At 42.5% G+C, this 18207-nt stretch overlaps 2 protein-coding genes across 2 annotated transcripts in view; one reads left to right on the forward strand and one right to left on the reverse strand.

The window, feature by feature from the left end:
* LOC131666857 (RNA-binding protein Musashi homolog Rbp6-like) overlaps nt 1-18207 on the reverse strand; it is a gene marked incomplete at its 3' end in the record, with an annotated part of 389695 nt that overhangs the window by 235572 nt on the left and 135916 nt on the right. The gene's annotated exons all lie outside the window — the stretch shown is intronic.
* Nucleotides 8094-10111, forward strand: LOC131666830 (venom acid phosphatase Acph-1-like). The gene is made up of 6 exons (XM_058939799.1): nt 8094-8404; nt 8471-8575; nt 8649-8917; nt 8991-9271; nt 9336-9538; nt 9607-10111. The coding sequence occupies exons 1-6, from the start codon at nt 8309-8311 to the stop codon at nt 9778-9780; spliced, it is 1128 nt and encodes a 375-aa protein (XP_058795782.1). The 5' UTR covers nt 8094-8308; the 3' UTR covers nt 9781-10111.

Here is an 18207-nt window from a genome sequence, read left to right on the forward strand (position 1 = left end):
GGAAAGAAGAAAGGAGGAGGCAACGAAATGGCGGCAGAAAGAAAAGCCGTGGAATCGCTTCTCCGACGATTTTCTCAGGCCAAGCTTCTCTCTCTCTCTCTCTCTCTCTCTCTCTCTCTCTCTCTCTCTCTCTCTCTCTCTCTCTCGCTCGACGGGCAAAACTTTTTTCGCTCGCTCGCTTGCTCGGCCATTTATATACTCACGCTCTTGCAGACAGCGAGGCGGTGAGCCGGAATAAATCGCCCGAGATACTACTACGACTACTCGTTCCCTGGCTGCCGCACTGCCAACTAAATAGAAACATCCTCTTCGCCTATCAATTATTCCAAGCAGCGATTTACGAGCTCTCTTTCATAATTTTGCCGAGTGTGCCGATTGAAAAGGAAAGAAGAGAACCAGACGACTCTTGGTGGTATTTCGCGCACATTTCGCCGTGCGAGCCCTTCATCTTGTTTGAAATCTGCAGCAGTTTTCATTTACTTGGGCGCCTTTAATATACGAGCATCTGCCGGGGCGACACGTTTCCTCTGTCTGCGCGTCACTTCCACGGCGTCAGTTCCGGCTGCTGCCACTGCTGCAACTGCTGCACCTACTGTGTTTCGTAAATTGTAAAGATCTAGGACTCCACGGAATCCGATAATAACTATGCCACGATTCTTTATGGACAGAACGGCCAGTGACAACCAATTGTTTGCGTGCTTCAAACGAAAGATGTTGCATTACGATGCGCACTACGCGTACCATTTTTCTTTATGTAAACTGAAGTGAGTTTTGTTACAAGTATATCCGAGCAGGCTGTTACTTCTATATGAGAAAGTTATGCAAATCAATGCGCGCTAACTGTTGTTTTTCGGAGTGACGTGCTCGTGTCTGCAACGAACACGGATAGAAATTTATTTGCACGTTGCACGTGAAATTTGAATTTTCTTTCTTTCGTATCTCTATAACGAGTATAATAACGGCTCTTGCGTTTAGCCCTGGAAAAGTATTCCACGTAAGGTAATTTATTTGCTTGAGAATGAGAGTGAATTTCATATACGAAAGCGTGAAGATCGTGGATACGAATTTATTGTATGGAGCCTTCTCTCTTAGAAATAACTCGAGAAAGATACATCGAAAGCTATTTCACAAAACCATTTTTCTTCGTATTTTCAAATTCTAAGAAACAACTTGATGATATTTTGTTGTTGTGAAGCTCGCAATTTCAGAAATCTACGTAAAAGAAAAAATGCATCGCAGCACATCCATCAGCAAATTACCCAGAAATCCACTACAGTTGGCTATCGTGCGGAATTTACTGGGTTAAAACTTTTTTGCGTCCATTATTTAGCGCAAACATCGTAGCAGTGAGAGAGAGAGAGAGAGAGAGAGAGAGTCTCCGATACGGTATACGTTATGGCTGTACACGACGCTTTCAATGTACTGCGGTCACACGTGTACCTCGCTGGTGCGGGCGAGCGCACTGCGTCTAACAAGCCATCGATCCGTTACAGCGCGCATTCTTTCTCGTCAATTTACCTAATTGTTTGTTTCTCTGTGACACGTACATGTAAACACCAACGTAAACTTGTACCTGCATATATCAAAGTTGTGAGCCAAGTGCAGCACCAAAGTGGATTACTTATTGAAACATTAGGCAAGACAATTTTGACATTCTCGTCCGAATGCATGTGCACCTCTGTGCGATTCTCTTTCGGTTCAACCGAAAGTTTAACGGAATGCCGGCACGTCGGCCGTCATACTTGATAAAAAAAACTTTACGACTTAACGAGTAAAAGACCGAGAGTCGTAAAACCGTCAGATTGTATTTAGCTTATGAGGAGGTCTTCCCGTCGACCCTCGAAAAAGACTGGACGAAGGTAAGTATATAAGAGAATGCGCATACGACAGGAGGCCAAATGCAGGAAAAGACGCGCGGGATCGGCGCCATAAAGATAAGACGCAAAAAAAGCCGCGTGGCGCATAAAAAAGACAGAGCGCGCATATAACTTTTTATCTGCAGCGAAAGCACGTGCGGGAGAGAGAGAGAGACAATAGACGCACGCACACGCCGGCAGATATGAGCATTACGAGGCAAAGCGAGCATGTGGACCGAGGTTTATTTGCGTTATATCTGCAAATACGCGAGCACGAGCGTCGAATGTTAATGCGCGCGAGTGTGCGCGTATGTGCGCGTATGTGCGCGTGTGTGTACAGCAGCCATCGTCGCGAGATGCACACATGTGCAGTGACAATCGTTAGCCCGCTATCGATATAGTCACGCTTTTCTAATCCCTGCTGGGGTCAAGCCCTTGTTTAGCAGTTGTCAATTGCGCCACACGCTTTCACGCGTCAACGCCGTTTAGAAAGAGCGCGAGCGATCGATGCGGCGAATCGAAGCCGGCGGCGAACGAAACGACGGATGCAGGAGCAAACGTTTGGCGTGTAACTGCGCAATGCACCACCTGTGACATACGAGCGTCTACTGTAGCTTACCGACGCTTTCACGTCTTATCGCGTTCGATTCTTCTTTGTTTCTCTCGCTGCTTTCTGCACTTACACGCTACATAGTACGACCTCCTTAATATCATAGCTTGATATCTTTGCGCTTGCGGCGGTTTGCTGCACTGATTCTTTGTTGATCCTTGCGCTTGAGCTTCAACCGAATGACGTTAGATGCGCCCAATATCAAAGTATTCTTTATATATGTTTGACAGATTTAGTGCATTCTCGGTCTACTATAGTACTATTTCAAGCCATATTTCTGCCACGAAACGCCATTTTATAATCCCTTTCTGAAAATAAGATTAGCCGAGCGAGAGAAACGCTGACACGGAAATCATTAGACAACAGTAACAGCTGACGCTTGGGCAAAATCCTTCTCGGTCTATATATGTATATGTCTCGAACAAGAAAAATTCGAGCGAAAGTTACGCGTCAAAGCAAACACCGTATCTCGTTGAGCGTGCTTGAGCGACTTGCTTAAATAAACTCGCACTTACCCGAAGGTAAAACAGCTGTAGGGCGAAAGTTCATGCGGAGAGAGAGCGAGAGAGCAAGCGCAAAGCTTGCGATGGTCAGATCGTTCGGTTCCCTCGCCACGCGGCTTTAAATTTAGCTCGAGCGTGTTTGTGCTGCGCGCGCTGACGATCCTCCAAATGAAAAGAACGAACGGCCACGAGGACAATTCAAATGTCAGACGCCCTTCTTGTTCGCTTGTATTTACCGGTTATAAGAAGAGCAAATGTTCTTTGCTTTTCCGTCGACCTTTTCGCTTCCGTACTCGTGCGGCTGTGCGCAGTGAGTTTTGCTTTGTAAATAGACGTGACTTGTTACTGCACGAATTCACCAAGTTTCTTGTAATTTCGGTCAACGAAACTTTTGGAAATCATGAGCTTTTAACCCCACGGTTAAGCTCGCTCAAAGATACAGTAATGCGAGAGTGTGAAAAAGAAAAACATTTTATGCGAGCAGACGTGACGTAACTTTTCACAGCGAAACGGCTTTCGAGTAATTTCAACGCAGTACGCAGCTGACTCGCTATCGTACATTCATTTGCTTCGTGCACGGCCAGTCTCGCTGATAACGCAACATTACAGTCGTCAATAAATCAGCGAAAAAGAAATCGCTGACCTAATCTCTCTCTTCTCGCCAAGCTCTCTGCACACAACCTCGAAAATCGATGAAATTTTTCACGGAAAAAGAAAATTATCCTCTGTAATCTATATAATACATATCGAGGTTAAATTTTACAAAACAGGTTTATGTAGGTTAATGATAATGTATCTGAATTTATTGAAGATCATTCTTAATGTAAGTCGACCGGAATCTCGTAATAATTTCGCTTTCAATAGATTTTTCGTTCAAATGATCTCGGATATTCTCATTCGCCTGCAATTAATTAACGAAATGTCAACGTATTTTTGTTGAAAGTCATTTCCAAGAGCAGCCTCAAGCAATGGATATTTCAACTAGACAGGTCGAACGAAAGGGAAAAAGATTAATGGAAAACGAAAATGGAGGCTCTAGGGATCTCGTCGGCGGCAGATTGAAAACTCGAAAATCCCTCAAAATAATTACGTAGGCAATATCAATTGCCATCATCTGGTCAACGCGTTCGCGGCTTTACCATGCACACAGCAAATCCGCAATTGCGGCTACAGCACGCGCACGCGTTGCGAATATAAAACGGCCGTGGCAACGCGTTTCGATTGCTATAATGACCTTATGGATTTGATCTTGGCCGGCTGCAGCTTTCGGCTGGATGCACGGCCATTCAATTTCCGCGGACGCGCCTGCGTCATTCGGTAAAAAGTTAATTCGCGGCCACAGTAGTATTAGAGTTAATGAAAAAAATGACAATTGGATTTTTTCCTTGCCGTTTGGCCGCAGCGAACAATAACTGTCGAATGGCTTTCCACTCGTTAAAACATCATTTATAAAGCCGCGCGCACGCACATTCAACTTTTCATAAAATGAATATCAATAACCCTTATATTGATAGATATAGATAGATATACAGGCGACATTCGTTCGAGTATTAATAATCGGAAAATTCATTAGCGATTCGGCGAGCATTAACCTACTTTCCATGAGATCAATGATTAATAAGTATCGACAGTAGAATAGCGCCGTCGCTAGATGTATGATTAATGATATCGGAAATATCGAGAAAAAATTTTTCACCGCGAGATCCTTCCCTCGCGCACACACACACAGCTTATTGGGTTTTTCTTGCTCTTTGGCCATCCTTCCTAACCAGTTGAGAGTAGCCGCGTACGCTCGATAATCATCGGAAGACAAAACTCCCAGAGCAAACCATCTAGATGACGTGACTTCGCCTGCGCTGTTTACACGGAATCGCTCATTTCGAAGCCGGGTGGCACTACTAACTACTACTTCTATGCGAGTAGACAGTTTTTTCGTGCATTTTTTTCGACCAGCGAAGAGACGAAGAAAGTTTCGCAGTTTTCGCTCGAAAGTCGACTATACCCTTTCGGTTTGTCGTCAAAAGTTGTAAGAGCCAGCAACGTATTGACCATACGTATATATACCGGCGACGATTTTCTTCACGAGTTTTAGCTACAAGTTTGTCGGGAGGAGAACAACAATGAGAAAGGATCGTGGCTCATAAAATTTGAAAGTCATCATTCACAATCACTCGAAATGTTGAGGGTTAGTTCTTTTTCTCATTTTTCTGGCTTATATTCGTAGAGAACAGTTTGTTGTCCTACGGCAGCTTATTAAACGATTGTTTGCTGAAAATGTCTCAAGGCGTGCGATAAACTGGTGCGAGTATAAGTAACAGTAGGAAGGTAGATTGCGATTGTGCAGAACAGTTGAATGGAACGATAAGGGTATCCTGTTCTTTCTTTTATCAGCGCACAAAATACACAACACTTCGTCCCTTTTTTGTCGTCCTTCAGCCAGCACTCTCGTGCAGACGCGCGCACGCGCCCGAAAACTCTTGGGCGAGCAAGGCACTTATTTTTCCTTGCAGTTGCAGCGGCTCTCGAAAGTTCGTCGTGGGTTAAAATCGTTGGAATTCGCAGATGTAGGTGGCCCAGTGCAGCGGCGTACAGGTCCATATTCTTGGGAGGGCCTGGATGGTCGCCAAGCGACACGCCCCCATAAAGCCTCGATACCAATTGCCGTCGAGAAAGAGAGGGAGACGACGTTCAATTTAATAAAGGTAATAACCTTAAAGGTATTTTCGTTTTTCGCCTGTATAAATCGCATGGCGGCGGCGGCGGCTCCAGCGATTGGGACGACATCCAAGTGCACACACACACACACACACACACACACACACACACACACACATTTGGAATTCTGGCTCTCGGCTCCCTTTTGCCTTCTTTTTTTCGCTCAAGCTTTAACGAAGCCGCCTGGCCGTTAAGTTCGATCGAACGCGATCGTGGCAAACTGCTGCTCGCGTATAGTATTTCGCTATGTACAAGAGTGTAGAGATGTGTCTCCATTCATAAATCCCGAGTAGCTACCGCATTGCGGTTTTTAGCCGTGTCGATCAACCGCCGCCGACTCTCCTACTTTTATCTCTCTCTCTCTCTGTCTCTCTCTTTGGCTTGGGCTTTCGCCCTTCCCCTCATACTTGGTCTCCCTCTTTCTCTTCAACTTTGTGTTCTACTTTTCTTTTTGAGTAAAGAGCCGCCCGCGACTGAAGTTCGGCTGTACGACGAAAACTGTTTTGCCCCGTATTTCACGCGAGCACTTAAAATAATTCATCAAGTCGCAAAAATGCCCCTCTCTCCAACTTCCTCCACTCGCCGCTGCGCTCAACTCGGTTCTTCGCCTGATTTATATCTCGCGATTCGGACTGATTGAAAACAAGCAGAACTTTATTTTCTGCTCGTCGTGCTTTGCTTTCTCCCTTCTCCGTGGTTTAGTGCCAATTGGAGTCGTCAAACTTCTGTTAATTGATTATACTTTCAGGTTGCTCACTCGCGGATCGTGCGCCAAAAGAGACGTTTGATCTGACTCACCTGCGTCATCAAAGAAAAAAGGAATGCCAAACAAACGTAATTAATGATACACGGTGGCGTGATAATATGATTACACGTATAAATTAAACTTTGCGCGCTCGAGAGCATGCGAATTCAAATTGAAGGTACGACAAATGCCAGAGTAAGCCACTCGCGTGAGAGATATTTACGTGAAACAGGCAGGGCAAGAGAACAAGCGCGCATCGCGCTCGTCCATCAGAGTGAGAAAGAGAAAGAGAGAGAAAGAGGGAGAGAGAGAAAGGGCTTAGTGTCCTGCTTGCGTACTGTCCTCATTATTGTGTTTCCGGGTAACGAGAAAACTTTAAGGGTGGGAGACGCGCGCGCGCGGCGCGATTGCACAGTGGCAGCGATCCAAAATTCGTCGACGTGACGCCTGCGCTAGCCTAGCTCGCGGGGGGAGGGGGGGCAGAGGGACAATTTGCATCGCGAGCATTTTCGCGCGAGCGACGATCCTAATGAGATGTACGGCTAGGTGTTGGACGGGGAGGAAGCTGTAAAAGATAATGAGGCAAAGTGGCGCGGCCAAAAGATGCAACTGGCCAAATTGGACAGAAAAGCCCTCGGATTTTTTGGCTTCGTTTGCTTCTTCTTGCTTGCTTGCTTGCTTGCTTGCGGTAATTGAGTCGCATTTTAACGATGATAAGCCGCGGGTACATAGCGGGTGATTGAACAGAGAGCCAGTCGGCCTTTCGGCCTGTTAGTGCGGAATTCGCGGGAGACATTTTGTTTGTTTTGGTTGACATTCGACGTTTACGTTTGCAAAGTCGACTGCCGCTGAAGGTGTTTGTAAACATGCACGGCGAACAAGACGATTTCCGAAATGATATGTCGCTGTTTCTGCGATTATTCTGACCAATAGAAATTTAGACAAAGATTTAGACGCTGAGAAAGCAAAGAAAGCCATCCAAACAAATGCGTGAAAGAGCACACACGGCGGCTTCTCTGCCGCTCTATCGTTTGCTCTGATTCACCTTGGACTCTGGCTCGAGACAGCAGCAGGCAGGAAAGGTATAGGCGGCTTGAAAGAGCTCCTTCGAGCGGAAATCGCGCTGGGGTTACGCCTGTCTTCCGCCAGCGCCGAGACTTTCTCGCGAGATCTTCGAAAAGGTGCCAGAAAAAAATAAGCACGTAGAGTGAGGTGAAAATGAGGAAAAGCTTCGGCAAATTCACCATGTTCTCTGAAGCTTGTCGAGACAAGTAGCAAAGAGAGGGAGAAAAGTTAAAGTTTGCAATGAGTAATTGAACCCTTGGGTCTCAACGATAAGACTAGCTGCGAGAAATGCTAGTGCAACGCGATGAACGGCCACTCTGTGACGCTAACGATTCATTCATTTTTATTCAAACGACGCCTTTTTTCTTGGCCAGTTCTTCTTGGCGGATACTTTTTAGATATTTTTTCATTAAGTTAACAATGGCGCTTCAACGTCAAGCAATGATGAGTCGCTTACGAGCGAATCGATTCGAGCGAAGGTACAAAAGTAAACAAAAACATTGAGCTGAAACATCAGGCGGTAAGCCCATCGCGAGCAGCTATTTAAGATTTTCAACGCTGCTGACTACCGCGCGTGCACTCTCCCCTCTTCCCAGCTCACAAACCTAAACCAATCAGAAGAAGTTTGATCGCGAAGCTTCATCCTTGCAAGTAACTCGGCAACCGTCTATAGTACACGCGAGATCAGCAGTGTGTTTCTTCGAGGCGCGACGCGTGATATCATCGGAGGGCATAAGCCGAATCCGAGCGGTGCACATCACGCGCAGCACGAGTATTTCGACTGACCGTTGAAGTTCAATAAAGGGCGTCGTCAATGATTCTGGCACCGCTGCTCTTAGCTGTTTTTCTAGGCTACGCGACACGCACGACGTTCGCGTGCGACCATCAGAAGTTGAAGTCCGTGCACGTGGCAAGTATACCGCTCGAGAGTGTTTTTCTCGAATGCCGATTAAAATGACACGAGAAAAATCCGCAGGTCTTCCGGCATGGCGAGAGCGTACTCGTGAGCCCGGATTCCTACCCGCACAACCCGGAGGCTCCGCACGAATTCGATCCGCGTGCGCAGGCTGATCTCACAATGGTACGCGCACCAAAGCCACGAGCCGTCATTAACCAACAGTCGTCCACGTAGACATCGGCATTGTCTTTTGCAGGCTGGCAAAATGCAATCTTACAAACTCGGCCAGTATCTGCACTCGCGTTACAGTGACTTCCTGGGCTGGGAGTATCGACGCGACGACGTGTATGCGCGTAGCACGTACACCGAGCGCGCGCGCGCCAGTTTACTCCTCGTGCTGGCTGGCCTTTATCTACCCGATGCCAAGCAGAGGTGGCATCCCACTCTCGACTGGCAGCCTATATCCATCGAGTCTCCGGAGGATCAAGCCGACGATCCCCTCTTGTGGCCCATCGATTGCGCGACGTGAGAATTTTGCTCTTTTCTCGACAAGTTTTGTCGGTGATGTTTGCACACCAGATTGCCTGGCTGGCTGTAGGTATCTCGAAGAGAGGCAACACGTGGAGACGTCATCGGAATTCGTGGCTGCCATAGCGAGCATGGTGGATTTCTTTCTCGCACTGTCGAACCATACGAATGTGCGTACCGCGTTGTCCGATGCAGAGATCACCGATTTGTATCACAAGCTGCGCGTCGGTCTTATGGCCAATGACACGGTACCCAATTGGGACGATATCTCGTCTCGGATTATCAGAAACGCTGCCGTCCTTCGCTATCATACGCAAAATTACAACGAGCGCCTGAGGCGACTGAACGGAGGTAAGGTATCGCCTGATGGATATAGGACCGAGCGTCCAAGTTCACGCACGGATGTTCGCTTTAGGTATGCTTTTGAGAAAAATCGTCAACGACATGACAGCTGCGATAATGGGCAAGAAGACACCCAAGATCAATTTATACGGGGGACATGAGTTCAACGTCGTTGCGCTTCTGTGGACCATGGACACGTGGAAGCCAATCGTGCCGGCGTACTCGAGCGCAGTGATTGTCGAGCTTTGGGAGCATGATTCCAAGTATTACGTTCGGGTACGTCAGTGTTTCAATTATGCGAATTGTTGGACGCTACCTGTACTCAATGGTCAATGTTTCGATAGGTCTTGTATCATGATGGGTCGACAGGTGAGACCGATATCCGCACCAAGGCGCAATGTAAGACTGAAACAAAGATGTGTCCTTTCGAAGAGTTCACGAAGACGAATTTACCAATAGATGTCAACGAATGTTACGCTGACATCGATAGTAGGAAACAGTGCTTCCAGAAGGGATAACACAAACGAACCGCGTTTATTTAATAATAATTAGCTCGACTACTTTTTTATCGACGTCCAACAATTTATTTTATTTTAATCTACGGTTCAGTGCAGTGCAATTGTACAAAGTAATGTTTTAGAGTGCCGTGCACTTGATTTGTTGTCGTCAATGTTAATACAATTGCTACTTCAAACTTGTCGTTTAGTTTTATCATTGTCACTGTGTCGATTGATTTTTCTATTAAACTGTATTTCTTTTAATATTGTGCGGAATGTCAAATCCATATGTCTCTTTATAATTAATTCAATGTTTGTACGAATAATAAAATTGAATTTGAATCGAATAAAAGTGCCATTTAGTAAATACATTCCATTAGGACATAAATCGGTGCTTTGGAGTAAACATTATTGTAATCAATAAAAATTGGTAGCGTGATAATGATAGCGCCACACATGGCGCCGGCGGTCAAGCGGCACGTAAACTCACTTATCGTGCCAGAGCGAGTAGTCGCAGTGGTCGTCCGGGATTCCACGAGCGTCCGCGCGTTGACGGCGAGAAAATCGCGCGCACTTTTCATCGGGCGGTACGGGAGTAAAAGCGCGCAGCGCGCCAAAAGAGCGACTGGAGCTGGGCCAGAGGTCCACCCACTTGCCCCCTCGAATTCGCGATTATTTGGGACGCTCCAACTTACATAGGCGCTTTTCACAGACACGCACGAATGGAGTCTCAACCTTAGTTCCCGATTCCCCGGGATATTTGCGCGATTTGCTAGACCTGCTGCTTCTGCCACTGGCATTATACTTTGCTTCTTTTTCCGCGAGCGTTCGTTCGTACTTTTTTAACAAGACACTGCGGATTTGTTGCTTTTAAGGCACAGCGCTTCCTCGTTATTTCCAAGCTCAAACGTATAATTCCACGTTTCGTCAAATGAAACAAGACAATTGATTGGCTCATTCCGCTGATTGCGTTCTTCTAACGATCGATAATCAATCGGCTTGCTTCTATGTGGTGCGACCAGTAAGACACGGGACACAAGCGCCACTATATCAGAAGTTATTATTGAATAGCGGACGTAAATGGATTTTACGCGATTATTTATAGATTATCGATAGCGTACTTCACTGTCAAGCTTCCATTTAGAGCACTCGATATTGTCGATAAAGAAAATTCCGTTGCACAACGAAGAAGACGACTACGACGACGGAGAGGGGCTTCCCGTTCTTCGGGGGCTTACAAAGCGTCAAATCCAATATCACTTGAGTGCTGAATAACTCAGCGCCAGAGACTCCGCGGCCGCTTGCGACTGCAAAAATTTTTACCGCGCACTCGATATAGAGATTCGCTGCCCTATTTGTCCTATTTCTGCTGACATCGTTTCCTAGTCATCTTTGCTAATATTCACGCTCAAATAATTTGTCAAATTTTCTCCATATCTCTGCAATCGCAGAATCCGCTCCAATTATGCAACGCTTCCAAATGTTAAATTCCCTGTCGCAAGTATTTCGCGGACGAAGAGGCGAGAGGTAAATAAGCCGCAGCAATTGCGGCGCGCGCGCGAGAGAGAGAGAGAGAGAGAGAGAGAGAGAGAGAGAGAGAGGGAGAGAGACCAAACTATCGTGCAAAAACAAAAACAAACGCCCAAAGGAACCGCAACAGCGCGCTGGGCATTCATCAAAAGAAACGTCCGAATAATAGAGCGAGGGAGGTCGCCAGTTTCGCCGGGCTTCGTGGAAGGAGAGAGAGAGAGAGAGCTAGCATCGGTGCAAATGCATTTATAGCGAGAACGAATTTTCTATGAAGCAGCGCGAGCGGCCTGAGAGGCAAGAAAGGCAAAAAGGAGAGTAGCGAGAGATATTATGACGACGACGGCAGCCGGGACGCGTCATTGCTAAACGCGATTACCGTAAGTCCCTCGGCACCGCCGCGACGACGGAAGCACTTAACGTCGCTCTCGCTCTCTCTCTCTCTTTCTCTGTATCTTCGAGCGCTCTTTTTCGTCCTCGCCCTCGTCTCACTTTCGCACGCGCACGCGCCGCAAGCAAGACCGTTTGGCGTGCGAGCGCGCGCGCGCGACCGACCACCCGAGTGCATTCGTTTCGCTTACTCTCTCGCATCAAGTGGAGCGGCAAATTGGTGAGGGACATCATGCGCCTACAGCTCATCTTTCTATATTTCTGCCGAGGACGGATACAGCTCTGCGATAATACACTCTACAGGCATTAAATGCTGTGATTATGCTTGTAACGATGAGGAGTGCGGTGAAAAAATTTCGGCATCGAGGCTCAAGCGCGCCCTTAATTATATTATCGTGTAAAGTTACAGCCAGCGGGGTAGCGAACAACGACGAAATAGATGTATGTACAAAATAAAGGTAGACTAATCGCCGTCGAAAAGCTATCTATCCGGGGCTCGTAAAACTCGAGCAATCGAGCAGCAACAACCTGCAGCAGCAGCAGCAGCAGCAGCGGCGTCGTCGTCGTCGTCGTCGTCGTCGTCGTCGTCGTCGTCGTCGTCGTCGTCGTTGTCGTCGTCGTTGTCGTCGTCGTCGTCGTCGTCGTTCACCTGCAACGAGAGCGCGAGCCGTAAAACCTGGCTGGTGGCGGCGGTGGCGGCATCACGAGCGGCGAATTTATGCCCCCATAAATTCGGGCGTGTTGCTCGCAGACAACGCGGCAGCGCCACCTAAGCGCTCATAAGTATATAAACAGAGAGAATTCGCTGAGAGACTGGGGGAAGATCGATCAGCTGAAAGCAGGCCTTATTCTCCTCCTTCCCCCTTCGTTCCTTCGATTGTGCTGGATTTCGACGCGCGCTCTGCGAAACTTTACCCTCAAAAGCTTTTTCGTACTCTCGCACAGCGCCTGTGTATAGCTTTTAAAGCTGCGCATGCCGCGTGCAAACAAGCCAAAGTCACACTGCGAATTCGAATTTACGCGTTTCTGGGAATGTTCGCTTGCTTGCTCGTTGACTGCCCGTTTGTTTGGCTTTTAATGAAAAGCTTATTCACAATTTTTCCTTGTAAAACTTTATGTACTTTGTTGCGTCAAATTATAGATTTTATCCTGCACGTTCGGTCTATTTCCAAACTCACAACAGTCGCTCGACACATAAATATATCATAAACGTGTCATGTTAATGGTGAAAGATCTGATTTTAAAAATATCTTAGTTGGAGCAAAAATTGTTCTTATATGTCAGAAATACCAAGTGACATTACAATTACATAAAGCAAGGCAACGTTATTAAAAGTACACCGCATGATCGAGCAAATGGTTTGCCATCGAAAAGCAGGGAAAAATTCTGGCAGTAGTATCGAGAGGAGAAAAGTTGCTGGCTGACGATACGCCGATTTATATGTATTTGTTGACCCATTTTTGCCCGCAGCTGGTCTGCTATGGCCATTTTCTGCGATTGAAACGTGTGCCACAGTCCGCGCTCAACGTTTTTGTTCCCGCACCCTTATATACCCGCGAGGCTTCTCTTCTTTTCTCCTTGCGCTCCCGCGCAAAAGCTTTCCACGCCGGAAGATGAAGAGAGCCGATAATGAGAATGTCCGACTCAAATATTTCCCTTCCAGCTGCTTTTTTCACCTCTTTTTTCCCTACCATTCTACGACCACGATTAAAGACTTGAGTCAAGCAATTTCTAGAATCAATATCATAAGATTTTTATTTCCAGCTGAAAACACTTCTTTTATCGAATATAGATATATCGAGGTGGTTTGGTGTTTCCGAGGAAAATAGTAATTGCAACTTTAAGTTATACAATACGCAAGAAAAGTAGATGCTTAATTTAATGATAGTTGATAAATACTTTTTGTTGGCAGTAATGCATTTACGAAAAATACGAAAACTTATTTTCGCTAACAAAAGTAGAGCATTTTTATTTGTTCTTGACTATGGAACATTGCTTTCAATTTAAGTTAATCTATCAAATATACGTGGATTATTATAATATAATATTTCTTCGAATTGATACTAGATTAGAATAACAGTATTGCATAACAACAATAACTTTTGAAATATAGGATAACGATGAGTAATCTACGAGATCCTTATATCAGTACAGTTTCCACGAACTTAACAATTCTTGCCATTTTCTCAGACGAATTGCATTATGCTCCCTCTTCCTTGTGATCAAACAAGATGTGCACTCATCTTGCTTGTATCGGCTAAGTAAATAATTTATCATCCTAAATTTTCAAAAATATGTACTGTAGTTTTGTAACTAAATTTAATCATAATTGAACAATTTTATCGGTATCATAGTTCGCACCGTGTTCATTGTCAGCTTGCTATCAATATACGACCTATATCTGTATAGTTGTTACTGTATACATCTACACTTCCCTTCACTCTCGTTGTGTCTATTAGAAAATGTTATTTTATTGTCGCATCTCCTACAATACTTTTAATGGATGCTTGTACCTATTATACGTTATTATTGAGCTTACAGAAGCATTAACAGAATTAAATTCATTATCATGATGATTTATGGCCATTTTGAAAGCATTCAATCTGCTCACTAAAAAATCATTAAAGACAAGCCATGACCAAAAATCTCGAGGAAAGTGAAAATTAGAAAAGCTGATTCAACAACATATATTCAACTCGACTGTACTTTATAATTCTAAGACGTTTGCACTGTGAGCTTACAAACTACATCATCCTAATTGTATTTTTTATCACCTGAATCAACCTATCGTATCAATCGCATTAATTTGGAATAATAGGATATTTTTTGCTTGACATTTCCTGTTTCATAATCAGTCGAATGAGCTTATCATTTTTCTTTTGCTAACATCTAAATATTTGTTCTACTTCGTTCTTTTTAAGACTAATTCCATTATATACATTGTTCCTTAATTTTAAATTCAAGCAATAAATCTAGTACTTACCCACATTTATCAAAAATATATTCATCTACAAAAAGAAATTTCAATTCAATCGATTGAATTTTCTAGCTAAAGAAATATGATGAAAATACAGTAAGACACTACTACATTCATTAATCTAAAAGTATGTACGTCATGCTAACTATTATCTTAGTTTTGGAATTAGATTAAAGTAAAATTGACTCTCTTATCGCGTCATTTCCTGTTTTCTTATTACATGATAAAGAAACTTTTTATTTTACTTATATTAAGATTTATAATGATAAATTTATATTAAAATATTTGTCTCAATGATTAAGTATTTGTCAATAAAGAATTTGCCTAACTTTTCCAATGTATGTCGAAAAAATTTTCCGAGCTCTAATTGTATATTTTAGATATAAGAAAAATTCTATAACAAGTACTATAATTGAAAACGGTTTTATAGCATTTTCATATTACTGCTTCGCTGAATTCTCATAGCACACGTTCTTGGGCTTGCTATTTTATCTTTCTATGAAGTACCTACTGAATATCTAATATTAATGGACCCATCACCGCGTACGCTTGATGCTTTTTTCTGTCCGTTGTTGAAATCCATTGAACGTTTAATTAATTTTTATATCATAATGATTGAAGTTCATTTCTTATTCTTTGTTTTATAGAATTAAATAAATAGAGAATATAAGTCAATACTTATATTCTCAATTTAATTTTATAATGAGAACTTTTGTATGTTTGAAAAAGAACAAGGTTAAATGTCGCATCAAACGAAAATTTTCTTGGAAACTTCTAGCAGAGTTACAACCCGAACAGAGAGGATAGTTCAAACACCATATAAAAACACTGGCATTGGTTTGGGCCTACGTGTCTTTGCACCATAGTCTCTCACATTCTCGTTCTTTCTTCCTCACATGCAAGACAGAAAGCTTACTGTCCTCTCGGACGCGGCTGGAAAGCGTCAACAAGCTGATAAAGGGAAAAGGCCATAAAACTGCAATCTTCTTCCTCTTTGTTACTGTTCCTATCGAGTTTTTCCCTTCTAGGATATCTCAAAATTTATCATTGAAACAGAATAAAATGAAAATGGTAGAATCCCACAATTTTATTTATAACAGATAGAAAATGATATGGCTCTTAAAAACTTCTTATTAAACTCTTATTCTAGAACTTAGCGCAATAAAAAAAGGCAAATACCTCTTAAAATTATCAAAATTTGAAATGATTTAAAATGGATTACGTTGTAAAGTTCCAAATTCTTTTTGCTCAGATTATTCTTTGGCTCTGAGACATATATTGTACAACAAAACTTTATTTTCATAAACATTAAATTTAAACCATTTTTATAATATTTTAAGCCTCAGGAGTTAAAGTCATAAAATAATTTTTACTTATCTAAACAATTTATATTAAACATGCAAAAATTGTACGTATATAAATGTATAAAGCAATAGCAAGCTCAACTTAGCAGTAAATATTCATGTCTTTGTTCATTAATTGTAACTATGTTCATTAATTCATTAATTGTGACGGCGAATGAATATTTGGATAAACCTTTGTATTCTTTCTTTTCAATATTTATATACACACACACACACACACACACACACACACACACACACACAAGCACATACAAACACATGTATGTATGTATGTATACGTGGGTGTATGTATTTATGTGTGTGTGTATTTATGCATGTATGTATGTATAATGAGAAGCTTTAGATTCATAAAGAGCTAAATATTAAGAATCGCTGACGTCCATGACTAAGGGAGGCGAAAGACTAAAGTAATCCAATATATTTATGTAAAAGAAGGCGATAGATCGGTTAAAATCCTATAATAACCCAATAAATAATTAGAATGACGCATATCCGCGCGGAGCAAGTGGAAAAATATGTGGAAGACTATCAAGTTGTTCCGAAACACGTATTTAGGATAACAAAAGAAAAATGTCGAAGCATAAACAAAAGGCGACGGTGACACGTGCGGGCCAGCTGCGATGAATCGCACTCAACCTTTGAACATCTACCTGAGGAAACGGCGAATACTTGCTTGGATCTTTGTCTCAGTAGAGACACCTTCAATTTACGCATGAGATAATCATCCTCATGTAAACAAACGTGAACGAGTCTATTATATCATCAATTTATCAATTGTGATGCGAGCGGCAATGTAAATCGGTAATAATCGCGGGCGACATGAACTGCGAGAGATCGGTAAACGTGTGCTATAGCAATAATTTTTTTTTCCCCAATTTAGATATTATATCTTATGTAAACAAAAAGGAAAAATTTTATGTATCGAACATAACATCATTTAAAAAAAATATAACTTTGTTTAATTTAATTGAAAAGAATTATATTCATTCGAATTTCAATTTTCGTTCTAAAAATCAAAATTGGTCGCAGATAATGTTTTGATAGGCAAATAGTCAAATTTTTTTCAAAATTATCAGCTTTGAAGTTTTATTATAGTCTTAAGTTGTTATGTACTACCACAACTTTTTACTGCAGAGGGTAACATTTCAAACAAAGAATAAAGTATAATATTATTTCCAACACATTTTAATCTAATGTATGAATTATTTTTAATTTAAGTTGTTGTTCTTCAATTTTTTAAAAATTCCAAAAAAATATGACAAATAATGATCTATTTCAAAATTGATTTTAACATTACCTTCGGCGTAAAATCGTCGGATTCGAATATTTTTGAGTTTTTAATAACCAATGGAATAATGAAATAAATAAAATCAATTGCACGTGCGTAGTAGGAACAATTTTAGAAACGATGCGGAATTGTCATATTTTTTTATGGAACTTCTCATATATGTACCAAATTGGAATATCTTTTATTTGCCCAACTTATTTGTAAATAATATCTTCAATAAATAATTAAGTGATATAGAATTAGAATACCTGGGTACTTATAAAAAATAATTTTAAGCAAATTTTTCAATATAAAATATAAAGATCATACTTTATATACATATTATCTAGACCGTGAAGAGTTGACTAAAAGAGTAGGCTGAAATATAGATTTATGCCCTAATCTTTCATAAATTTAAATTCTTTGTTTAACTCCAAACAAATATAATATTTTCTGAAGCATTCGTGCTTGAAAATCGTCACAACCAATCAAAATCGTCTATTTCCAACAATTCAACACATCTCTGAGTGAAAACCAGAGTACTAGTTGTGTATGTGTTTAGCACAAAAAAGGCTTTTTCTCCCCTATTGTCGCAACAAACAACTGCACATATTCATCCCAAAGAAAAGCATAAGCTGTCACGCAGCAACGTGGTGCCAGAAAAGTTTCCAACTTTTAAGACTTGAAGATTCATCGAAGACAAAGACATGCGCCAGAGGAAAGGAAAAAAAGGGACGGACAAAAAATGTAATGAGACAATAAACGACAGAGAGTATAGAAAACAAACCCTGAACATTGTCGTAATTAGATTAAGATTCCAACTTGCAAGCGTGAGCGCTCGTGCGCCTCGAAAAATAATCTCATCAACGAGCAGTACGACGCGTTTGGATTTACTTTTTCTCTCTCCCCTACCATACCGTTCC

Source organism: Phymastichus coffea, unplaced genomic scaffold (assembly GCF_024137745.1).
Source record: "Phymastichus coffea isolate CEN01 unplaced genomic scaffold, Cenicafe_Pcof_1.1 PCOF00061, whole genome shotgun sequence".
NCBI classification, from domain to species: Eukaryota; Metazoa; Arthropoda; class Insecta; order Hymenoptera; family Eulophidae; genus Phymastichus; species Phymastichus coffea.

Coding starts and splice junctions, on each gene's coding strand:
- LOC131666830 (XM_058939799.1), top strand. CDS start 8,309: ATGATTCTGGCACCGCTGCTCTTAGCTGTTTTTCTAGGCTACGCGACA. Junction 8,576..8,648: donor CGCAGGCTGATCTCACAATG/GTACGCGCACCA, acceptor TGTCTTTTGCAG/GCTGGCAAAATGCAATCTTA. Junction 9,539..9,606: donor ATTCCAAGTATTACGTTCGG/GTACGTCAGTGT, acceptor ATGTTTCGATAG/GTCTTGTATCATGATGGGTC.